The sequence below is a fragment of the Heterodontus francisci genome, chromosome 9 (assembly GCF_036365525.1).
Source record: "Heterodontus francisci isolate sHetFra1 chromosome 9, sHetFra1.hap1, whole genome shotgun sequence".
NCBI lineage: Eukaryota > Metazoa > Chordata > Chondrichthyes > Heterodontiformes > Heterodontidae > Heterodontus > Heterodontus francisci.
Genome location: NC_090379.1, coordinates 44291398 through 44310091, shown reverse-complemented (window position 1 = coordinate 44310091; position 18694 = coordinate 44291398). Strand labels below are relative to the sequence as shown.

Sequence of the window (18694 nt, the reverse complement as noted above, 5' to 3'; positions counted from 1 at the left end):
TTGCCCCCTTTTTGTTTTCAAGTTCTACCCATATGGCCTCATTTGAAGAACCTTCTAATCATCCCTCCTTGCTGCAGTAATTGATTCCTTGATCAACAGTGCAATGCTACCTCCTCTTTTATCCCCTCCCCTGTCACGCCTGAAGATTCGATACCCTGGAATATTGAGCAGCCAGTCCTGCCCCTCCCTCAACCAGTCTCTGTGATAGCAACCATATCATACATAACCCCATGTGCTAATCAATGCCCTCAATTCATCTGTCTTACTAGTAAGACTCCTTGCATTAAAATAGATGCAATCCAGCCTTGCATTTTTCCCTTGTGCCTTAACAGGTCTATATTTGCTCTGCCTTCCAGACTGACTCAGTTTCTCTTCTGTATTTGACTGTGCATCACCCCCTACTGTACCTCCACTCTGTATCGCATTCCCCTGCCACATTAGTGTAACCCGCCCCCTCACAACAGCACTAGCAAACCTCCCAGCAAGGATGTTGGTCCCATTCCAGTTCAGATGCAACCCGTCCAACTTGTACAGGTCCCACCGTTGCCAGAAACAGACCCAGTGATCCAGGAAACTAAAGCCCTCCTTCTTGCATTCATCTTCATCTTGGCCTATTGTGCTACCCATAAACTTATACTTTGCAAGATATCTTTGTTTTTACCCTTATACCCTGCATTAACGTTTATTGAGATGCACATCAGTCTTTATTTTCCACCTAGTGATATGTATTTATTCTGTACTGTATGTATTACTAATATGATCCTCTTGTCATCGTTTTTCTCTGCTGTCCAATTCAGTTTCCTTAGCTCACATTCATTCCTTCAAATTCTGTCATTATAAAGTTGAATGCTTCTATTGAACGAATCTTGGATTAGTTCTTGAATAGTCAACGTGTATAGATTTTCAGAAGGCATATGTGTTTCACGAGGATCATCAAAAAAATTCTGGCCAATTGTAGAAGAGAACATATGAAATAGGAGCAGGAATAGGCTGTTTGGCCCCTCGAGCTTGCTCCACCATTCATTAAGATCATGGTTGACCTGATCATGGCCTCAACTCCACTTTCCTGTCTGCCCCCATAACTCTTGACTCCCTTGTAGATCAGAAATCTGACCAAATCAGCCTTGAATATATTCAATGACCCAGCTTCCACTGCTGTCTGGGGTAGAGAATTCCAAAGATTAGCGATGCTCTGAAAGAAGAAATTTCCTCCTCATTTCCGTCTTAAATAGGAGACCCCTTATTCTGAAACTGTGCCCCCTAGTTCTAGATTTTCCCCACAAGGGGAAACACCCTCTCAGCCTCTATCCGGCCAAGTCCCCTCAGAATCTTGTATGTTTCAATAAGATCACCACTCATTCTTCTAACCTCCAATTGGTATAGGCCCAACCTGCCCAACCATTCCTAAGACAGCCCCTTTATCCCAGGAATCAGCCCAGTGAATCGTCTCTGAACTGCCTCCAATGCAAGTATATCCCTCCTTAAATACGGATACCAAAACTTTAGGCAAGACTCAAGGTCTGGTCTCACCAATGCACTGTACAGTTGTAGCAAAACTTCCCTACTTTTATACTCCATCCCCCTTGCAATAGGGCCAACATTCCTTTTGTCTTCCTAATTACTTGCTGTACCTGCATGTTAACTTTGTGATTCATCTGTGTGGACACTTAGATTCCTGTGTACTGCAGCATTCTGTATTTCTCCCCATTTGGTAATATTTTGCTTTTCAATTCTTCCTACCAAAGTGGACAACCTCAAATTTTCCCACATTATACTCCATCTGCAAATTTTTGCCCATTCACTATAATCCCTTTGTATACTCTGTCCTCACAACTTGCTTTCCCACCTAGCTTTGTATTGTCAGCAAATTTGACTACAAAAAATACATTGTCCCTTCATCCAAGTCATTAATATAGATGGTAAATAGTTGAGGAGGCCCAAGCACTGATAGCACCCCACTAGTTAGTTTGCCAACCTAAAAATGACTCATTTATCCCAATGCTGTTTCCTGTTAGTTAGCCAATCCTCTATCCATGCTAATATATTACTCACAACACCATGAGCTCTTATCTTGTGCAGTAAGCTTTTATGTGGCACCTTATCGAATGCCTTTTGGAAATCCAAATTCACTATATCTACTAGTTCCCCTTTATCCACCCTGCTTGTTACATCCTCAAGAACTCAAATAAAGTTGTCCAGCACGATTTCCCTTTCATAAAACCATGTTTACTCTGCTCGATTGTACTATGATTTTCTAAATGTTCTGCTACTACTTCCTTAATGACTGATTGGGAAAATGTTGGAATCAATGACAGAGGTTAGGCAAACTGACCTATAGTTTCCTGTGTTCTGTCTCCCTCCTTGCTTGAATAGAGGTGTTACATTTTGCAATTTTCCAATCTGCTGGAATCTTTCCAGAATCTAGGGAATTTTGGAAGTTCACAACCAATACATCCACTATCTCTGCAGCCATTTCTTTTAAGACCCTAGGATGCAGGCCATCAGGTGTAGGGGACTTGTCAGCCTTTAATCCCATTAGTTTTCCTAGTACTTTTTCCTCTAGTGATGATTGTTGTAAGTTCCTCCCTCCCTTTTGCTTCTTGATTTTCTACTATTATTGGGATGCTTTTTGTGTATTCTATTGTGAAGATAGATATAAAATATTTGTTCAAAGTCTCTGCCATTTCCTTGTTTCCCATTAATTCAGTCTCTCCCTCTAAGGGACCAACACTTACCTTTAGCTGCTCTCTTCCTTTTTATATCCTTGTAGAAGCTCTTACTGTCTGTTTTTATATTTCTTGCTAGCTTACTCTCTACTTTCTCCCACTTAATTTTCTTTTTAGTCATCCTTTGCTGGTTACTAAAATTTCCCCAATCTTCACAGCGTTGTACACCTTTTCTTTGAATTTGATGCCATCCTTAACTTCCTTAGTTAGCCATGCATGATTCATCCTTCTCAGTCTTTCTCAATGGAACGTATCTTTGGTGAGAGTGATGCAATATGTCCTTAAATGTCTACCACTGCTTTTCTACCATCTTGCCTTTTAACCTATTTTTCCAGTCCACTGTCGCCAACTCTGTCTTCATATCTTTGTATTTGCCTTTATTTATTTAAGTTTATGACACTAGTTTCAGATCCAAGTTTCTCCTCTTCAAACTGAATGTGAAATCCTTCAAGTTGAATGTGATATTCATCATGTTATCACTCTTGCCTAGAGGATCCCTTACTAAGAGATCATTAATTAATCCTGACTCAATATACATTACCAAGTCTAAACTAGCCTGTTCCCTGGTTGGTTCCACAATATATTGTTCTAAGTAACTGCCCCGAGTACACTCTCTGAATAGTCCTCAAGGCTACCTTTGGCGATTTGATTTGTCCAATCCATATGAAGATTAAAATTGCCCATGATTATTGCAGTACCTTTCTTACCATCCCCCATCATTATACTCAATCCTACAGTGTAGCTACTGTTAAAGGGCCTATAAACTATTTCCACCAGGTGACTTCTTTCCCTTGCTATTTCTTATTTCCACCTAAACTGATTATACACTTTGATCGTCCAAGGAAATGTAGACACTTTTACGTAGAGAGTTATGATCTGGAATGCACTGCCTGAAGGAATGGTGGAAGCAGGTTCAATAGTAACTTTAAAATAAAAGTAAAATACTGCAGATGCTGGAAATCTGAAAGAAAAACAAAGTGCTGGGAATACTCAGGTCAGGCAGCATCTGTGGAGAGAGAAGCGGATGTAACATTTCAGGTCTGTGACCTTTCATCAGAACTGGCAAAGGTTAGAAAAGTATTAGATTTTAAGCAAGTGAAGGGGCAGGGAAGGGAACAAAAGGACAGGTGTGTAATAGGGCAGAGGGCAGGAGAGATTAAATGACAAAGATGTCATGGGACAAAGACAAAGAGAATGTTAATGGTTGTGGTGAAAGACAAAGCATTCATCCAGAGAGACTGTTAATGACAGAATAATGAGCAGCTCTGTCCAAAAGCACAACATGAAAACTAAATTTAAGGCAGACACATGGTTTTAAAAAAAAATAAAATTGCCTTTTTTATATTGAAAAAAAAAAAATTTGAATTAGTCATGCTGTGAAATTGTTGAACTCCGTGTTGAGTCTGGAAGACTGTAGAATGCCGAATCGAATAATGAGGTGCTGCTCCTCGATTTTGCATTCATGTTCACTGGAACACTGCAGCAGTCCAAGGACAGAAAAGGGGGCATGAGAGCAGGGTGGTGAGTTGAAATGGCTAGCAACCGGAAGCTCGGGGTCATGCTTTCGGACTGAGCGGAGATGTTCCGCAAAGCATTCATCCAATCTACGTTTGGTTTCCAGGGAACTAAATTAAGGTAGACAATTATATAATTCCCTGAAAGTAAGTGTATTTATTTTATTATATTTTTTTATTTATTTAGCGATACAGCACTGAAACAGGCCTTTCAGCCCACCGAGTCTGTGCCGACCAACAACCAACCATTTATACTAATCCTACATTAACCCCATATTCTCTACCACATCCCTACCACCTACCTACACTAGGGGCAATTTACAATGACCAATTTACCTATCAACCTGCAAGTCTTTGGCTGTGGGAGGAAACCGGAGCACCCGATGGAAACCGGGTGTAGGCAGGGGAAGTCATAAAGGCCAAAAGCATTTTGGGTTTAATAAATTTTAATAATTAATAGCACAAAGTACATGAGTAAATAATTCATGATATATTTGTGTAAAACATTGGCATAATATTGTATGCAGCTTTGGGTGTCTTAAAATATTAAAAGGACATTAAAGCCATTCAGAAGCATGCAGTCTAGATTCATCAGGACAACGTCTGGGATGGGAAACCAGATAGTTATGAGGAGAGACTTAAGATACAGTGACTATTTAGACTGAGCAGAGGAGGCAAAGAGGAAATTGAATAGAAGTTTATATAATTGTGGAAGGTTTCGACAGTAAATAGCGAAAGATAGTTTCTTCTGGTTGAGGAGACAGTCATGATCGATCCTTATTTAAAATTAGATAACTGGCAGAGCAAAAGAACGAAGAACAGTACAGCACAGGAACAGGCCATTCGGCCCTCCAAGCCTGCGCCGATCTTGATGCCTGCCGAAACTAACACCTTCTGCACTTCCGGGGCTCATATCCCTCTATTCCCTTCCTATTCATATATTTGTCAAGATGTCTCTTAAACGTCGCTATCGTATCTGCTTCCACCACCTCCCCTGGCAGCAAGTTCCAGGCACTCACCACCCTCTGTGTAAAAAAAACTTTGCCCCTCGCACATCCCCTCTAAACTTTGCCCCTTGCACCTTAAACCTATGTCCCCTAGTAACTAACTCTTCCACCCTGGGAAAAAGCTTCTGACTATCCACTCTGTCCATGCCGCTCATAACTTTGTAAACCTCTATCATGTCGCCCCTCCACCTCCGTCGTTCCAGTGAAAACAATCCGAGTTTTTCCAACCTCTCCTCATAGCTAATGCCCTCCAGACCAGGCAACATCCTGGTAAACCTCCTCTGTACCCTCTCCAAAGCCTCCACGTCCTTCTGGTAGTGTGGCGACCAGAATTGCACGCAATATTCTAAGTGTGGCCTAACTAAGGTTCTGTACAGCTGCAACATGACTTGCCAATTTTTATACTCTATGCCCCGACCGATGAAGGCAAGCATGCCGTATGCCTTCTTGACTACCTTATCCACCTGCGTTGCCACTTTCAGTGACCTGTGGACCTGTACGCCCAGATCTCTCTGCCTGTCAATACTCCTGAGGGTTCTGCCATTTACCGTATACCTCCCACCTGCATTAGACCTTCCAAAATGCATTACCTCACATTTGTAAAAGTGAGAGACAGTTTTCGATTGTTGCAACTAACAGAGCCAGCATAAACCGAGTGGGCCACATGATGGCTACCTGTGCTGTAAACTTCTATGGTTCCATTGTTTTCATACCTACTAAGAATAGTTCTGTACAGTTCAGACTGGGGAGCAATACCACAGAAATTGCTGTTTATAATTTAAATTACTTCAGCCTTGCTCTATCTGAGAAAATGCGTTTACAGCTATTTCAAACTATTGAATGGGTTTCTTTAGGTGCCTTTCATTTTTGTTTTTGTTATGTTTAGGGAGAAAGCAAAGTTGAAAGAACGTGAAGAAGCTTGGCTCAAAATAGAGAATCTAGCCAAAGCAAATCCACAGGTATGCTCACATTATCAATGTTACCTTTTAAATATTCTATGGACAGTATTTTCATGTGTTGCAATAAACAAGCTATCAACTTCATAGCTTTTTCTTTTCAGCACTGGAGGATTTGGATTATGTTGAGCTGATTATTTATTTATGAAAATATTATTTGTAAGGCTAGGCATATTGTACATGTTTCCAAACAAATTCAGAAATAGAATTAACAGTGGATTGATTTGCTTTGGTCAGCTTTAGAAATTGAAGTCTGGTTGTAAACTTGTATTGGTATCTGATTATCGATTTTGCAACTTTTTAAAAAAAGGAACCACTTGGAACTGTTTTTTAAGCTTGTATGTTGTAATATCTACTGTCTTCAATTCCAGCTGTTTATCCTGATAGATTGCAAAAATTGTTTTTAGTCTTTCATTTTTGTTCAGAGTTCAACAAAGAAAACTGTGCAACTGTAACACATCAGAATAACTTGAATAGAGAAGTCTTATCTCGCTCTTAAGCTCTCTCACCAACAATATCACTACTCTCCCATTAGCTAACAAGACCACTAGGTGTGATATTGTCAGCTCTGTCCATTTATTCACTTTACTTAAAATTGCTGGTAGGTCACAACATTTCATTTGGAAATGCATTGAAAACTCCCATGTCACCCATTTCCTATGGGATTCTACTTTAAATTGTGCCCCATGCACCTCTAGTACCTGTTATGCTGTAAGTGGCAATGTAGTAAGGCTTTACAGTGTTGTAACTCGTATTAAATCATTCAAGTTCAGGTGGCTTTGCAATATTGAGTCTGTTGTAATTTTAATAAATAAGTATCAGAACTATTTAAAACATTTAATCTAAGGGCCTACAAATGGACAATTTAAGTTCATTTTAATGTACATTTTTCCACACCTGCCTCATCATTGCCTGAACATTAACTTAATTTTGCAATGAGGCTTGCGGTCCTTTCTACTGGTGCCCTTTTTGTGTATTCTGTATGATTCTCTTTTGATCCCCTAAGACACATTATGGGAAATATGCAGCAGGCCTCCGGAAAGTCAATCATTTTCTGAGCCAGTGAAATTTACAGTGACACAAGCTGTGAATTTCAATGGCTGCACGCTCATCTTTGTTTCTTCCCTCAGCCCCCATAGGTAGATTATTTACCAGACATGGCAGTAATAAATTGCTAGGTCACTGGTAATGGCACTTCCCTAGTGCACTTTTTCAACCTTTCCTTCCCCACCAATGTTCGTTTTCTGGCTTCCAAACCCCTTCTCCACCCAGTTTCCCTTCCTCATCCCTCCTCCCTGCCTCAGTCCACCTATTCCCACCCTCTTTCTCCCCACCCCGCCAATAAATTTTCTTGATTTGAATAGTGCAATTGACTCCACATATGCAACTGCACAGGAGTTCAACTAGTAAATTTTAAAAGCTCATAAGTGGCTGAGTGGCACAGTAGTTTCCTTCTCATATCTGAATAATACAGCCAAGACGAATTGAATGAATGTCTTGTTTCTTTCAAGTAAGCCCAAGTGAAATGACTGACCAATCTCAACCTAGTAGATGTAGGTCCACAGAAAGAAACTGCCAATAATTTGATAGTTTCAGTTTTCCTTGGGGAAATGAGAATACGATCATCCATTTGAGAGCACTCTTCTGAAGTTGAGGTTGAATTCCATTGTTGGGAAAAGTAGAGGAAGATTTATTGTGCTTTACCTGACCTGAGATTATTTGTCCATAAATACTGACATTTCTCCAAGTCAAAAATGCTTTATTGTAACCAAACTTCATAAGTGACTTCCTTTCATCAGACACTGGGTTCCTTTCAAAACTGGCCATCCTGGGAACTGTCCATGTGCCCTGTCTCCAAAAACCAGGTAGGCACTTATATCAAAATGCACCGAAACTTCAACTTTTAAAAAAAATGTCTTGTGATTTTTAATTAGTAGCCCACTGAACAAATGAAATGTCTAGCCATCTGGAACAGATGGAGCTCTCCTTAGATATAGAATTGACACTATTGCTAATGGCATGCACAATGCTGGAAGCAAGGTCAACGAGCTCAAAGAAAATACTCTTAACTACCACTTAACCTCAGCGTGGTCCAAAAATGTACAGAATCAGCGCAACTTTTTTCATTGTAGATATTTATTCTTGTTGTAATACAATAAACCTTTCCATTTAGAATGTGTTGTAAATGTCAGATTTCAAGAGCCTTTGAACATTTTTAATGTTGCACATACTTGTGTATTTCCTAATTTTGAATGGCTTCCTAACTATTGATCACTAGCAGTATTACGGAATAAAAAAATTGAGGGTAAATATTGCAGTTACATGCTCCTGATGTGAGTGCTCTGTGGCTAGAGTGCATAAGTGGTAAATTTATCCTTTGGTGTAGAGTTTACACCTGTGTTCAAAGTTGCCTAATTACTGGATTAATCCATTTTTAGCACAAAGGATTTCAAAATAAATAATATTTTCTTAGTGAATGGGTGTAATCTTCTGTATAGTCCTTTATATTAGGCTTAGTGGGCAAGTAGCCTACTCATGTTCCCAAGTTCTAGCTCTAGTCTGAGGGTATTTGCCACCAGTTACTGTATTAACTATTTTTAAAAGAAAAGAAAGGAGTTTGCATTTATATATTGTCTTTCACAACCTTGAGACATTCAAAGTACTTCATAGCTATTAAAGTACTTTTAATATGTATTTACTGTTGTAATGTACTTTTAAATCTTTTTTTCTATCCATGATTTCATCAGTGCCACTTTATAGCAGATGATATGAGGTGTGCTTTAAGATCATTGTTATGCAGTAATACTTGTGGCTTTTTGTATAAAACACTCCGTGACCAGAATGAGACCACTTAAAATTTCAGTCACTAGGACGAGCAGGTTTGAACATTAAGGCTTCGGGGGTTATTGAACACTAAAGAATTTGACATTCTATTGTGGAGCTATTGAAATACCTCTATTATGGAATATTTATAAAAGAAAGGCCTTTTCTAATGCAAAACAACAGTACAGATGAATTACTAAGTTCTATTAGATAACCGTAGGTATTTTGTAAAATTGTTTTGTTAGGACATGGCTATCAGTTAAAGCAGAGTTAAACTATTTGGCTACAATTCTGTTAAAGGGAAAACAATCTGAATTAGATTGTAACTGTATGCCTTAGCACGTTTTTATTGGCTCTGTATAACTAAATTGCTTTTTGACCTAATGTGGCCATCGTGTAGGAATGCACAAGATCTATACAGGCGTAGAGGATAAAGGCTTAATTACAGTAACAAAGTGATTATTGACAACGTAGCTGGCAGTTGACTTCATCAAACTGCGCCAGTCTGCGCACATGCGGGCAGAGAGCAGGGGTGGGGGAAGCGGGAAGAGAGCGGGGGTGGGGGAAGTGGGGAAAGTGGAGCTGAAGACCTTGGTGGTGGCAGGTACGCTCTCCTCCCCTCCCCCCTCGCTCCCTCACTCCATCCCCGGCCTGCTTGCTCACTCCCTCTCCAGCCATTGTGTGCTGCCATGTGTTTAGGTTGCCCATGTGTGATTATTTGAGCAGCGCCATCTTTAGTCCTGGCAGCTGCCTGATGTTGCAGACTGTGATATTTTAGTGGCACGAGCTGCATTTGCGCATGTGCCACTGCAGCACCACCGGGTGGTTGCGTTGTCAGCAAACGCAGCCTTACAGCAAAGATTGAGATTTAATCGTCTCTTAATACCAATTTTAGGATGCAACTCTACAGTTCTATGCCATAACAATTAATAATATGCATGCATGTTCTTCCGGGTGTACATGGTTAAAACTTTGGTGTTTAGGTTTGCTTTTAAGAATTCAAGAATTATTGCCAGTTGGAGTTAATCAGTTCTTGGAATTTTATTACCTAAATATTGTAAAATTGGTCTCGGTTCAGTTTCTATTGCATGTGAGGCTGCTGCATAGAATTACTAATGATTTATGACATTAAGTGGCAATCCCATGTAGACAAATTTTGCGGGCAGCATCATTCATTGCACGATGCTTGCCCACAGGCTTTCTGTGCTGTTTTGCACTGGACCTTGCTATGATTGGAAAGCCATTTTGGTACAGCGCCCTGGAAAGGGAATCTGAGACCTTTGTGAACAGGGCAAGCAAATATGTTTTTCCTGAAGCAATCAGATTGAAGAATTCTTAAGTAGTGTGAAGTCTGAACCAGAAAGTAAGTTAGACAAGATTATTCAATTCCAAATCATGTACAAAAGTGAATGAGAGGAAAATAAAGATGTGATTGAGAGTAAGACAAAGAAACAGTTAACAAAAAATTATTTATTTTTTTTATATCGTCAACACTAATTAAAATCTGAAGGAATGAGACCCCATGCATATAAAAGTTAATTTTCATTGCCAGTGGGGTGGCTTAGTCAGTAATTAAGACTTATACTTGCAGTGGAATGGACAAGCCACAACCTTTTCTAGTGACTTTGCTGGATATACAGTCACGTAAGTACAGCAACTTCATGCAGTTCCATGTGTTTCAATGCCGAGTCTGTCGGCGAGGTAGCAGTATAGCACAGCTTCTGGAAGAGCAGGGCAACTCGGACAGGAACATCTTGACTTCTGCATTTAACTGCGCATGTACAGTAGCTGGATTGACACTTTAATAACAGCATGCACTGATAGCTTCGCTGTTATTTCTACTGCAAAATCTGGGCTATTGGGAAGTACTGGTGTGAAAAAGAGGGAAAACAAACTTTTACTGCAATTAGAGTTGGTCTTCTCAGATTGAGGCTCAAGTACATGATGGAACAGAGTAGAAGGAGCCTTCACTGCTACTCCTTGTCTGTGATGTGCCTGCCCTGGAATTGCTGGGTCCTGCCACTGAATGCCCAAAGAAGAACTTGTTCTGTTCAATAATTATTTGAAAAAAAAATCAGTTCTGGGTACATGTTTGACTTGTCTGGTTGAATGCAAAAAACATAATCTTAACCCATACTGCAAATCAACTGGAGATTGGACATTGAATCATCAATTTTCAGTGCATGTTCTCTAGAGTTATTCCTTCTAGTCACACATTCATGCATACAACTGGGACAAACATGAGAACTCAGAAAGCAGCATGCACACGTGTATTAAAAATAAAATGTAATTAACCAGAGCAGATACTTGCTGTATACTAAAAAGGAACATTTATTGATTAAATCTCAGTGCAAAATCATTTTAATGGAATATTTATTCTAACCTGGTAACAAATGTCTCTTCAGCTCTTATCTCTGCCTCCCCCAACCAATGTGTATGCATGTTGTAGAAAATAAGACTTGAGCCTAAATACAAAGTTGTTCAGCATCTACAGCACTTAATTCATATGCTGCAAGGTGAATCACCTTGAATTTGGGGATTTGTTTTATAGAAGATGACAGCAGCCTGTACAAAGATAGTATGGCAACTTTTTGAGCCTGCCCTGTTGCATTCCGTACGACCTTTTCAATTCACTTAAATCCTTTTTCTCCCCCTACAAATTCCTCCAATTGCCCCTCTCCCAAGCACGGTTACTTATACTGTTAAATAGTTCTTTGGGGACTTGCAAGCCTCTAATACCTTGCTCAAGTGATCATTCCTTGCATATGTGTGCAGTGCCATTTTTCCATAGGCATCACAGCCAAGTTAAACCCCCATCTGCACCCAATGTCTACGCAAGCATATATTCCAGTAAGGGTCACTGGCTATTAATCACGGGGGGGATCCCGAGATGATTTCCTGAACTCAATATCCTAGTGGTGCTGAAATTAGTTAATTAATTCAGCACATATCGTTAGTGGTCTATATGACCCAGTGTGTACCCAGCACTGCCGCATTTACCCACTAAGCTATTGGGAGAACTTGAAGCAAAGTCTATTAACTGATGTGCATCAAGACTGAAATCCGTGATCATCTGATATACTGGTAATCTTATAAGTGGCTTTTACTCTTTCAGGCTGAGCATTGAAGAGAGTTTTTTTTTGCTATATTGAGATGTTATTTTAAACTATAAATTGCATTCAATTTGTGCTTGTAACTGCAAACTTTTTATACAACTCAGACATTGAATAACAATAGCCATAAATTAATATTAAACTCACGAGAGAACATGTGTATTGAGGGTGCTTCATTCTTGAATTATTCGTCAACACAAATAGGATATTCTACTCAAGTGAATAGGACAGCAGGAACGTTGCATTGTAGTATATAGTACAAAACCCTGTTGGACATTGCTACCTACTTCCAACAACTGAGAAATTACCATTAACTCCTCCTCTGTTTCCTTCCTTCTACCTGATTTAAATCCAATTTGCTGCTACTCTAATTCTGTACTCCTTAATCTTCAAACATTGTGTGGAACCTTGTTCAAGATTTAATGAAAATCAATATACACCATATCACTGTATTTCCCCATATACCATTTGTCAACCAGAAAATATAATTTCTAGAGTTTCCGATTTTTCTTCCTTTTTCCACAGGATCCTTGGATGTATCTGTCGGGTCTTTTGGCATTTGTCCTCGAGTAGTTAACTTTTATCTCTTTTTAAAATCCCTCATCTTTTAACCAGTTCATGATTTATCGACTCCCCAAAATTCTCTGAGGTACCATTTTGAGCATTGTACACAACCACTGTGCCAAATTCAGATGGGACACTTCCCTTGCAGATCTAAGTGGAAGATGTAGACAAAAAACTGATGCTCAGGCTTTCAGCCCAAGGCTGCCCTCTGCTGTTTGTGAAACACAATGTCCACTGTGGGATCAGCATAATTTAGCCCAAATCATCTCAAAACGCCTTTCTGTGTTTCTTCTTTCAAAAATGCAGCAGCTTACTCCATGTATTCGGCTGTTTCCTGCATAAGAGTCATTGTGTGTAATATTTCTGTGGCTAGATAATGCCTGAGGATGAATTGATTGCAAATCCTGTCTTTGCACGTCGGCTATAATGTTGTTACGAGGATCTCAATGCTCACGAGGGTCACCAGCATCTTGCATTTGAGAGAAGTCTATTACCTGATGAAAGCTCTGAATCCTGACCACTTCCTTTCCAATATAAAGTAATGAAGATATTGCCCTTTGCAAACTCTTGCTTCATGCAGCTGTGCACTGAAGAATGCCTAATATGGCACAAGTATTCTCACATGACTTAAAAGAATTCAGTGGCATGAAATCTTTGGCTGCACTTGTATAGGAAAAACCACGATTGTTCCAGTTGTTTGCAGGTCATCCTATAGCAAATGGTACTACTGTGTAAGCCTAACTTGTGAAGCAAAATAAAGGTCCGCTTTGACTTGTCCAGGTACATATGGAGGTGTGTCTAAATATGGCTCTTGAATAGTGACTTCTGCAATCAGAGTTTCTTCTATAAAAGCAAAATACTGCAGATGCTGGAAATCTGAAATAAAAACAAGAAATGCTGGAAATACTCAGCAGGTCTGGCAGCATCTGTGGAGAGAGAAGCAGAATTGACGTGTCAGGTCAGTGACCCTTCATCAGAACTGGCAAATATTAGAAATGTTATAGGTTTTAAGCAAGTAAAGCGGGGGTGGGGCAAGAGATAACAAAAGAGGTGTTGATAGGACAAGGTCACAGAGAATAACTGACCAGAAAGTTTTGGAGCAAAGGCAAATGGTATGGTGTGGTCAGAGGGACCTTGGTGTACTTGTCCATAGATCACTGAAGGCAGCAGCACAGGTAGATAAGGTGGTTAGGAAGGCATATGGGATACTTGCCTTTATTAGCCGAGGCATAGAATATAAGAGCAGGGAGGTTATGAGGGAGCTGTATAAAACGCTAGTTAGTCCACAGCTGGAGTACTGTGTACAGTTCTGGGCACCACACTATAGGAAGTGTGTGATTGCACTGGAGAGGGTGTAGAGGAGATTCACCAGGATGTTGCCTGGGCTGGAGCGTTTCAGCTATGAAGAAAGACTGAAAAGGCTAGGTTTGTTTTCCTTGGAGCAGAGAAGGCTGAGGGAGGACATGATTGAGGTATACAAAGTTATGAATGGGCATGGATAGATTAGATGGGAAGAAACCTTTTCCCTTAGCGGAGGGGTCAATAACCAGGGGGCACAGATTTAAGGTAAGGGGCAGGAGATTTAGAGGGGGAAAAAATTCACCCAGAGGGTGAATTTATTCACTGAGGATGATTGGAATCTGGAACGCACTGCCTGAAGAGGTGGTAGAGGCAGGAACCATCACAACATTTAAGAAGTATTTAGATGAGCACTTGATACACCATAGCATACAAGGCTATGGGCCAAGTGCTGGAAAATGGGATTAGAATAAGCAGGTGCTTGATGGCTGACACAGACACGATGGACCGAAGGGCCTGTTTCTGTGCTGTATGACTCTATGACAAAGTGTTAGTGCAGTGAGGGTGTTAATTGACAGAAAACTGAACAGCCTGGCCCCAAGCACAAACATGAAAAAAACAGTGGGTAGGCACAGTAGAAGCAAACTAAACAAACTAAAATAAAATAAACAAAAAAAGAAAAAAATAACTAAAAATAACCTCTTTTGTTATCTCTTGCCCCACCCCCACTTTCCTTGCTTAAAACCTATACATTTCTAATATTTGTCAGTTCTGATGAAGGGTCACTGACCTGAAACGTTAACTCTGCTTCTGTCTCCACAGATGCTGCCTGACCTGCTGAGTATTTCCAGCACTACTTGTTTTTATTTGAGTTTCTTCTATGTTTGGTGGTTCCTTGTGAACTCATTTACTTCATCTAAAGTATCTAGTATGTTGGGACCCCTGAAAGGAGGAATACTCATGATTAACACTTTGGTAAGCGTATTTAAATGTTCTGTACAATCAAGAATGCTGAAGGAAAGCATTAGCAGCAAATAATCCCAAAAATACAAACTTCATAAAAACATGTTTGTGGAGCAGAATGTAGCCACATTGAACTGAAAGCTCAAACAAAAAGAATTGTCTCCAATGAACATGGCATGGACTGCAGTTTGAGGCCTGCTTCAGCTGTGTCCCTGATGCACCCATGTAAAACAGGCATGCTTTTGTAGATTCTGATGGGACTGAATTTGCATGATCTATTTAAATAAGACTCAAGCATGGTGGTAGCACTGTCTCTCTTCGTACTGAAAATCACTGGTTAAAAATGGCACTGCTGCCTGCAAGCTTCAACATCACTAATGCAGCTTTGGAAGATCAGGGCTACAGGCTCAAAGAATGAAAGATGATCTACCTTTTGATGTGGCCTTCGATACATTGTATGTGCCCATATTATATATTCATATATGAAGATTATATAAGATGTTGCATGGCAGGCTTGTCCAGATGAATCCAAATGAATATTTCTTATGTTAGACCTAAATACAAAATAGATAGTGTCTTTGTAGAATTTCACTGTTATTTTCAACATCCTAAATGGAGAGAGGGGGTAAAAAGCTTGTCATGTTTGTCCCAGTTAGCAAATCAACTATTATAATTCACAATTTGAGTTGTAAAACAAATACAACCAAGAATAAATACAATTTCCACCCATCTGTTTTTATTTCCATTTTCCAACAAAGGAAAACCTGCCACAGAACATACTGTCACTTGTGTATGTCACTGCCTTTTTCATGCAATTTGATCATTTTGCCTACTTTACAAGATTGGCATATGAAACCTACTGAATGTAGTCCCTTTGTTTCAAAAGTTTGATATGTCGTAGATGGAATGTGCAGCAGAAACAATCAGAACTTGATTGTCACCTAGATTGAGCTTTATGCCTGGCCTGTCACATTGCATTAAAGGGCAAGTAATAGATGTATAGTCACTGTTGATACCTGCCAGCACTACTGGATAGAATACTACTCCATTGAAAAATTCAGTTAACATCCTGAAAGGAACTTTTTTCCTCCTCTTTTAGTTACCTAATTGGGCAACTTTGCAAATACCACATTAGCAATTCTAAAATTTTATGTAATCTTAATTTTGATTGGGATGAGCACATTTTGGTCACTTTAGGATGACTTTACACTGCATGTTTACACTTTACTATTTTTATTTTGAACTAAAATATCTTCATTGACCTGTATTTGTACTGAATCTTTGATGAGTATGAATCCTCCGTGTTATGTACATCTGTGGCTGGGAGGGCCAATAGCCTACTTCTAAATCTGTCTCCTCCCCCTGAGTTTTAACCTTCCCTCCTCCAGAAGGTATTTGCTCCTTATTGGGGTATCGCTTCACTGCTGAAATCCCTTTCCCCCGCACCCCCCCACCCCCCAAAGTCTAAAAGGCCATTATCCATATCTGAGCATTGACTATGAATGGTGGAGGCTATTTGACAGCAGGGCATGACAGCTGAGCTTGGTCCTGTCCTTACTATATAGTCATATAAATACAGATGTGTTGAGGGTTGCAGGACTGAGATTAGAAGTGGGAATCCTGACCAATTATGTCATCATTTCTGTGGCTAAGATTAGCTAACCCAGGATGACCAAGTATCTGGACAGTTTAACTCTCTTCAATCCTGCTCTCAAGTCAGCCATCCAGTAGGCCCAGGTTCAGCTCTCTTTGGTTTGTCTTTGTTCAGTGCTTCCCCAACACTTGCATGGTCCTTCCACCACCACTTAAGTAGTGCCACCTGAAAGTTCTTGAATGCTTTTGAGCATCCAGGGTGCGCACATCTTTTTAGTTTTTAATTTGAAACATGCTATATCTCTAGTTATTTGTAGAGCCATTTTTATTTGTTATTTCTTAAGATTATTTGTACCTGAAACTTAAATTCTATCTTTCAGTATCAGCTTTTAGTCCAGTTGCTATGGAAACAGATGGTCCCTTGATAGAAGATATCCAGATGATCAGAAAGGCAGTAGAAGATCAAGCAACTCAGGTATAATATGGTGACAGAAATGCCACCATTTATTTGTTTACTGTTTATGAAAGTCGTGAGAGTACTTAATGACATTGCACAACTCACATACTGCTGAAAATGGGTACCTGTCTGATTAGTCGAAGTGGTAACAATAAATTTAATTTCCTACACTATTTAATGTTGTGGATTTATTGGTGTTCAATTTAATAATTTGCTCTTGCCATGATTAATGGAGGTGTTTGCATTCCATTGTAATTTTGAATCCTTTTTTAAAAATATGAAATTGCAGTAAAAATTGCAACAGCCCAAGGTTTCCTTTTTTTTAATCCACTAGGTCCTACAAAGAATCTCATCACCAGTGGATACAAATAAGATTGGCTTTGTGTGAGCAGTTCCTCAGTTTAAATTGGAATAACATTAGTGCAACGGGCGATAGGATACTGTAATAGTAAATGGAAATGCATATTTTTAAATGCACAAATCCTTCCAGGAATTAGTGTATTTTAAACTGGGTTAAGAGACTCCTGATAGGACCTTAAAATAATCTTTGCTTTCAAGTTTATTTAGTTGCACCTGTTCTAACTATTCATCCAGCTGCAGTGGGTATTCACTATTTCACAAGCCTCAATCAAAAATACAGCTGACGTCTTAAACATTCCTTTTAATATTATTTCACTGGTGATGCAAACTCATTCCCCAACTTGTACAGTTCATCAACCCTGTCCTACAAGAGCATAACTTGAATCACTGAGCAACGCTGTGGTCAATCTGCAATAATATATTAAAAATGATATGTCTACATGAACTTCCTTTTCCCAACATCTTGTGTCACTTAGAAATGAAATTAATGTACATATAATCGTTGGCATAAACATTTGAAGTATTTTTTTGTGCCTTTAAAGGGATACATTTTCATATGACCATCAGAATAGCACATTTTGCGTTACACTATTTTGTAAGGACTGTAAAGTTATATGTATCATTTGACTTTTCCATGGGTAATCCCATAAAAGATCAGCTTGTTTATTAGAAAAAGTCATATCTTCAGTGCATTTCTTGTCTGTCACAATTCACTACTCACTTCATTTTTGTTTATTTTAAACTCATTTGGAATTGCATAGTCCCCCAGTAACTGAAAATACTTTCATTGACACAGATGCTGGCATAATGTTGTATAAACTTAAGAACCACACTGTGACAGAAACCACACCTGCCAAAGTGAGACATATTAATTTTGTCATATGGAACATTATTTTTGAACTGTCACTGGACATTGAAATAACTTGTTTAAAAAGACCACAGGACTGAATGGCTGAAAACATGGCTGCACATTTGCATTTTGAGAGACAGTTGAATGGAGAGACAATGGGAGTGCCTCCCTGATTTAATTAGCCATATGGATTTTGTCAATAGTGATGATCAAGAGTTATTGAGCCAGCATTCCACCCCAGTGAGAGTGGAGGAATCCACAAATCTCGTAGGAATCGACACATCTCGTAGGTGAGGCTGCTCCAAACAAGGAGCTAGTCAGAGGACTAACCAGGTCAACCTGGGGTTTTTTGAATTGTGCCTGACACAGAATAGTTTTGGGAAGACACTGCAACTGAACTTCAAAAAGAGAGCATAGCTCTTATTTTCTTTCGCTCTTTTTCTCTCTGTCTTTCGCGCTCGCTCTCTCT

At 39.5% G+C, this 18694-nt stretch overlaps 1 protein-coding gene across 5 annotated transcripts in view; it reads left to right on the top strand.

The window, feature by feature from the left end:
* ppp2r5ca (protein phosphatase 2, regulatory subunit B', gamma a) overlaps positions 1-18694 on the top strand; it is a 214643-nt gene that overhangs the window by 187329 nt on the left and 8620 nt on the right. For 2 of the 5 annotated variants that reach the window (XM_068038927.1, XM_068038926.1), the window contains exons 12-13: positions 6134-6206; positions 8003-8125. In XM_068038927.1, coding sequence (XP_067895028.1) covers positions 6134-6206; positions 8003-8110 — 181 coding nt within the window. In that variant the 3' untranslated portion in view covers positions 8111-8125. Of the gene's footprint in view, positions 1-6133; positions 6262-8002; positions 8126-10675; positions 10690-16681; positions 16703-16944; positions 17040-18694 lie in introns of those variants that run through there. The other 3 variants (XM_068038928.1, XM_068038930.1, XM_068038931.1) reach the window with 3 other exon arrangements.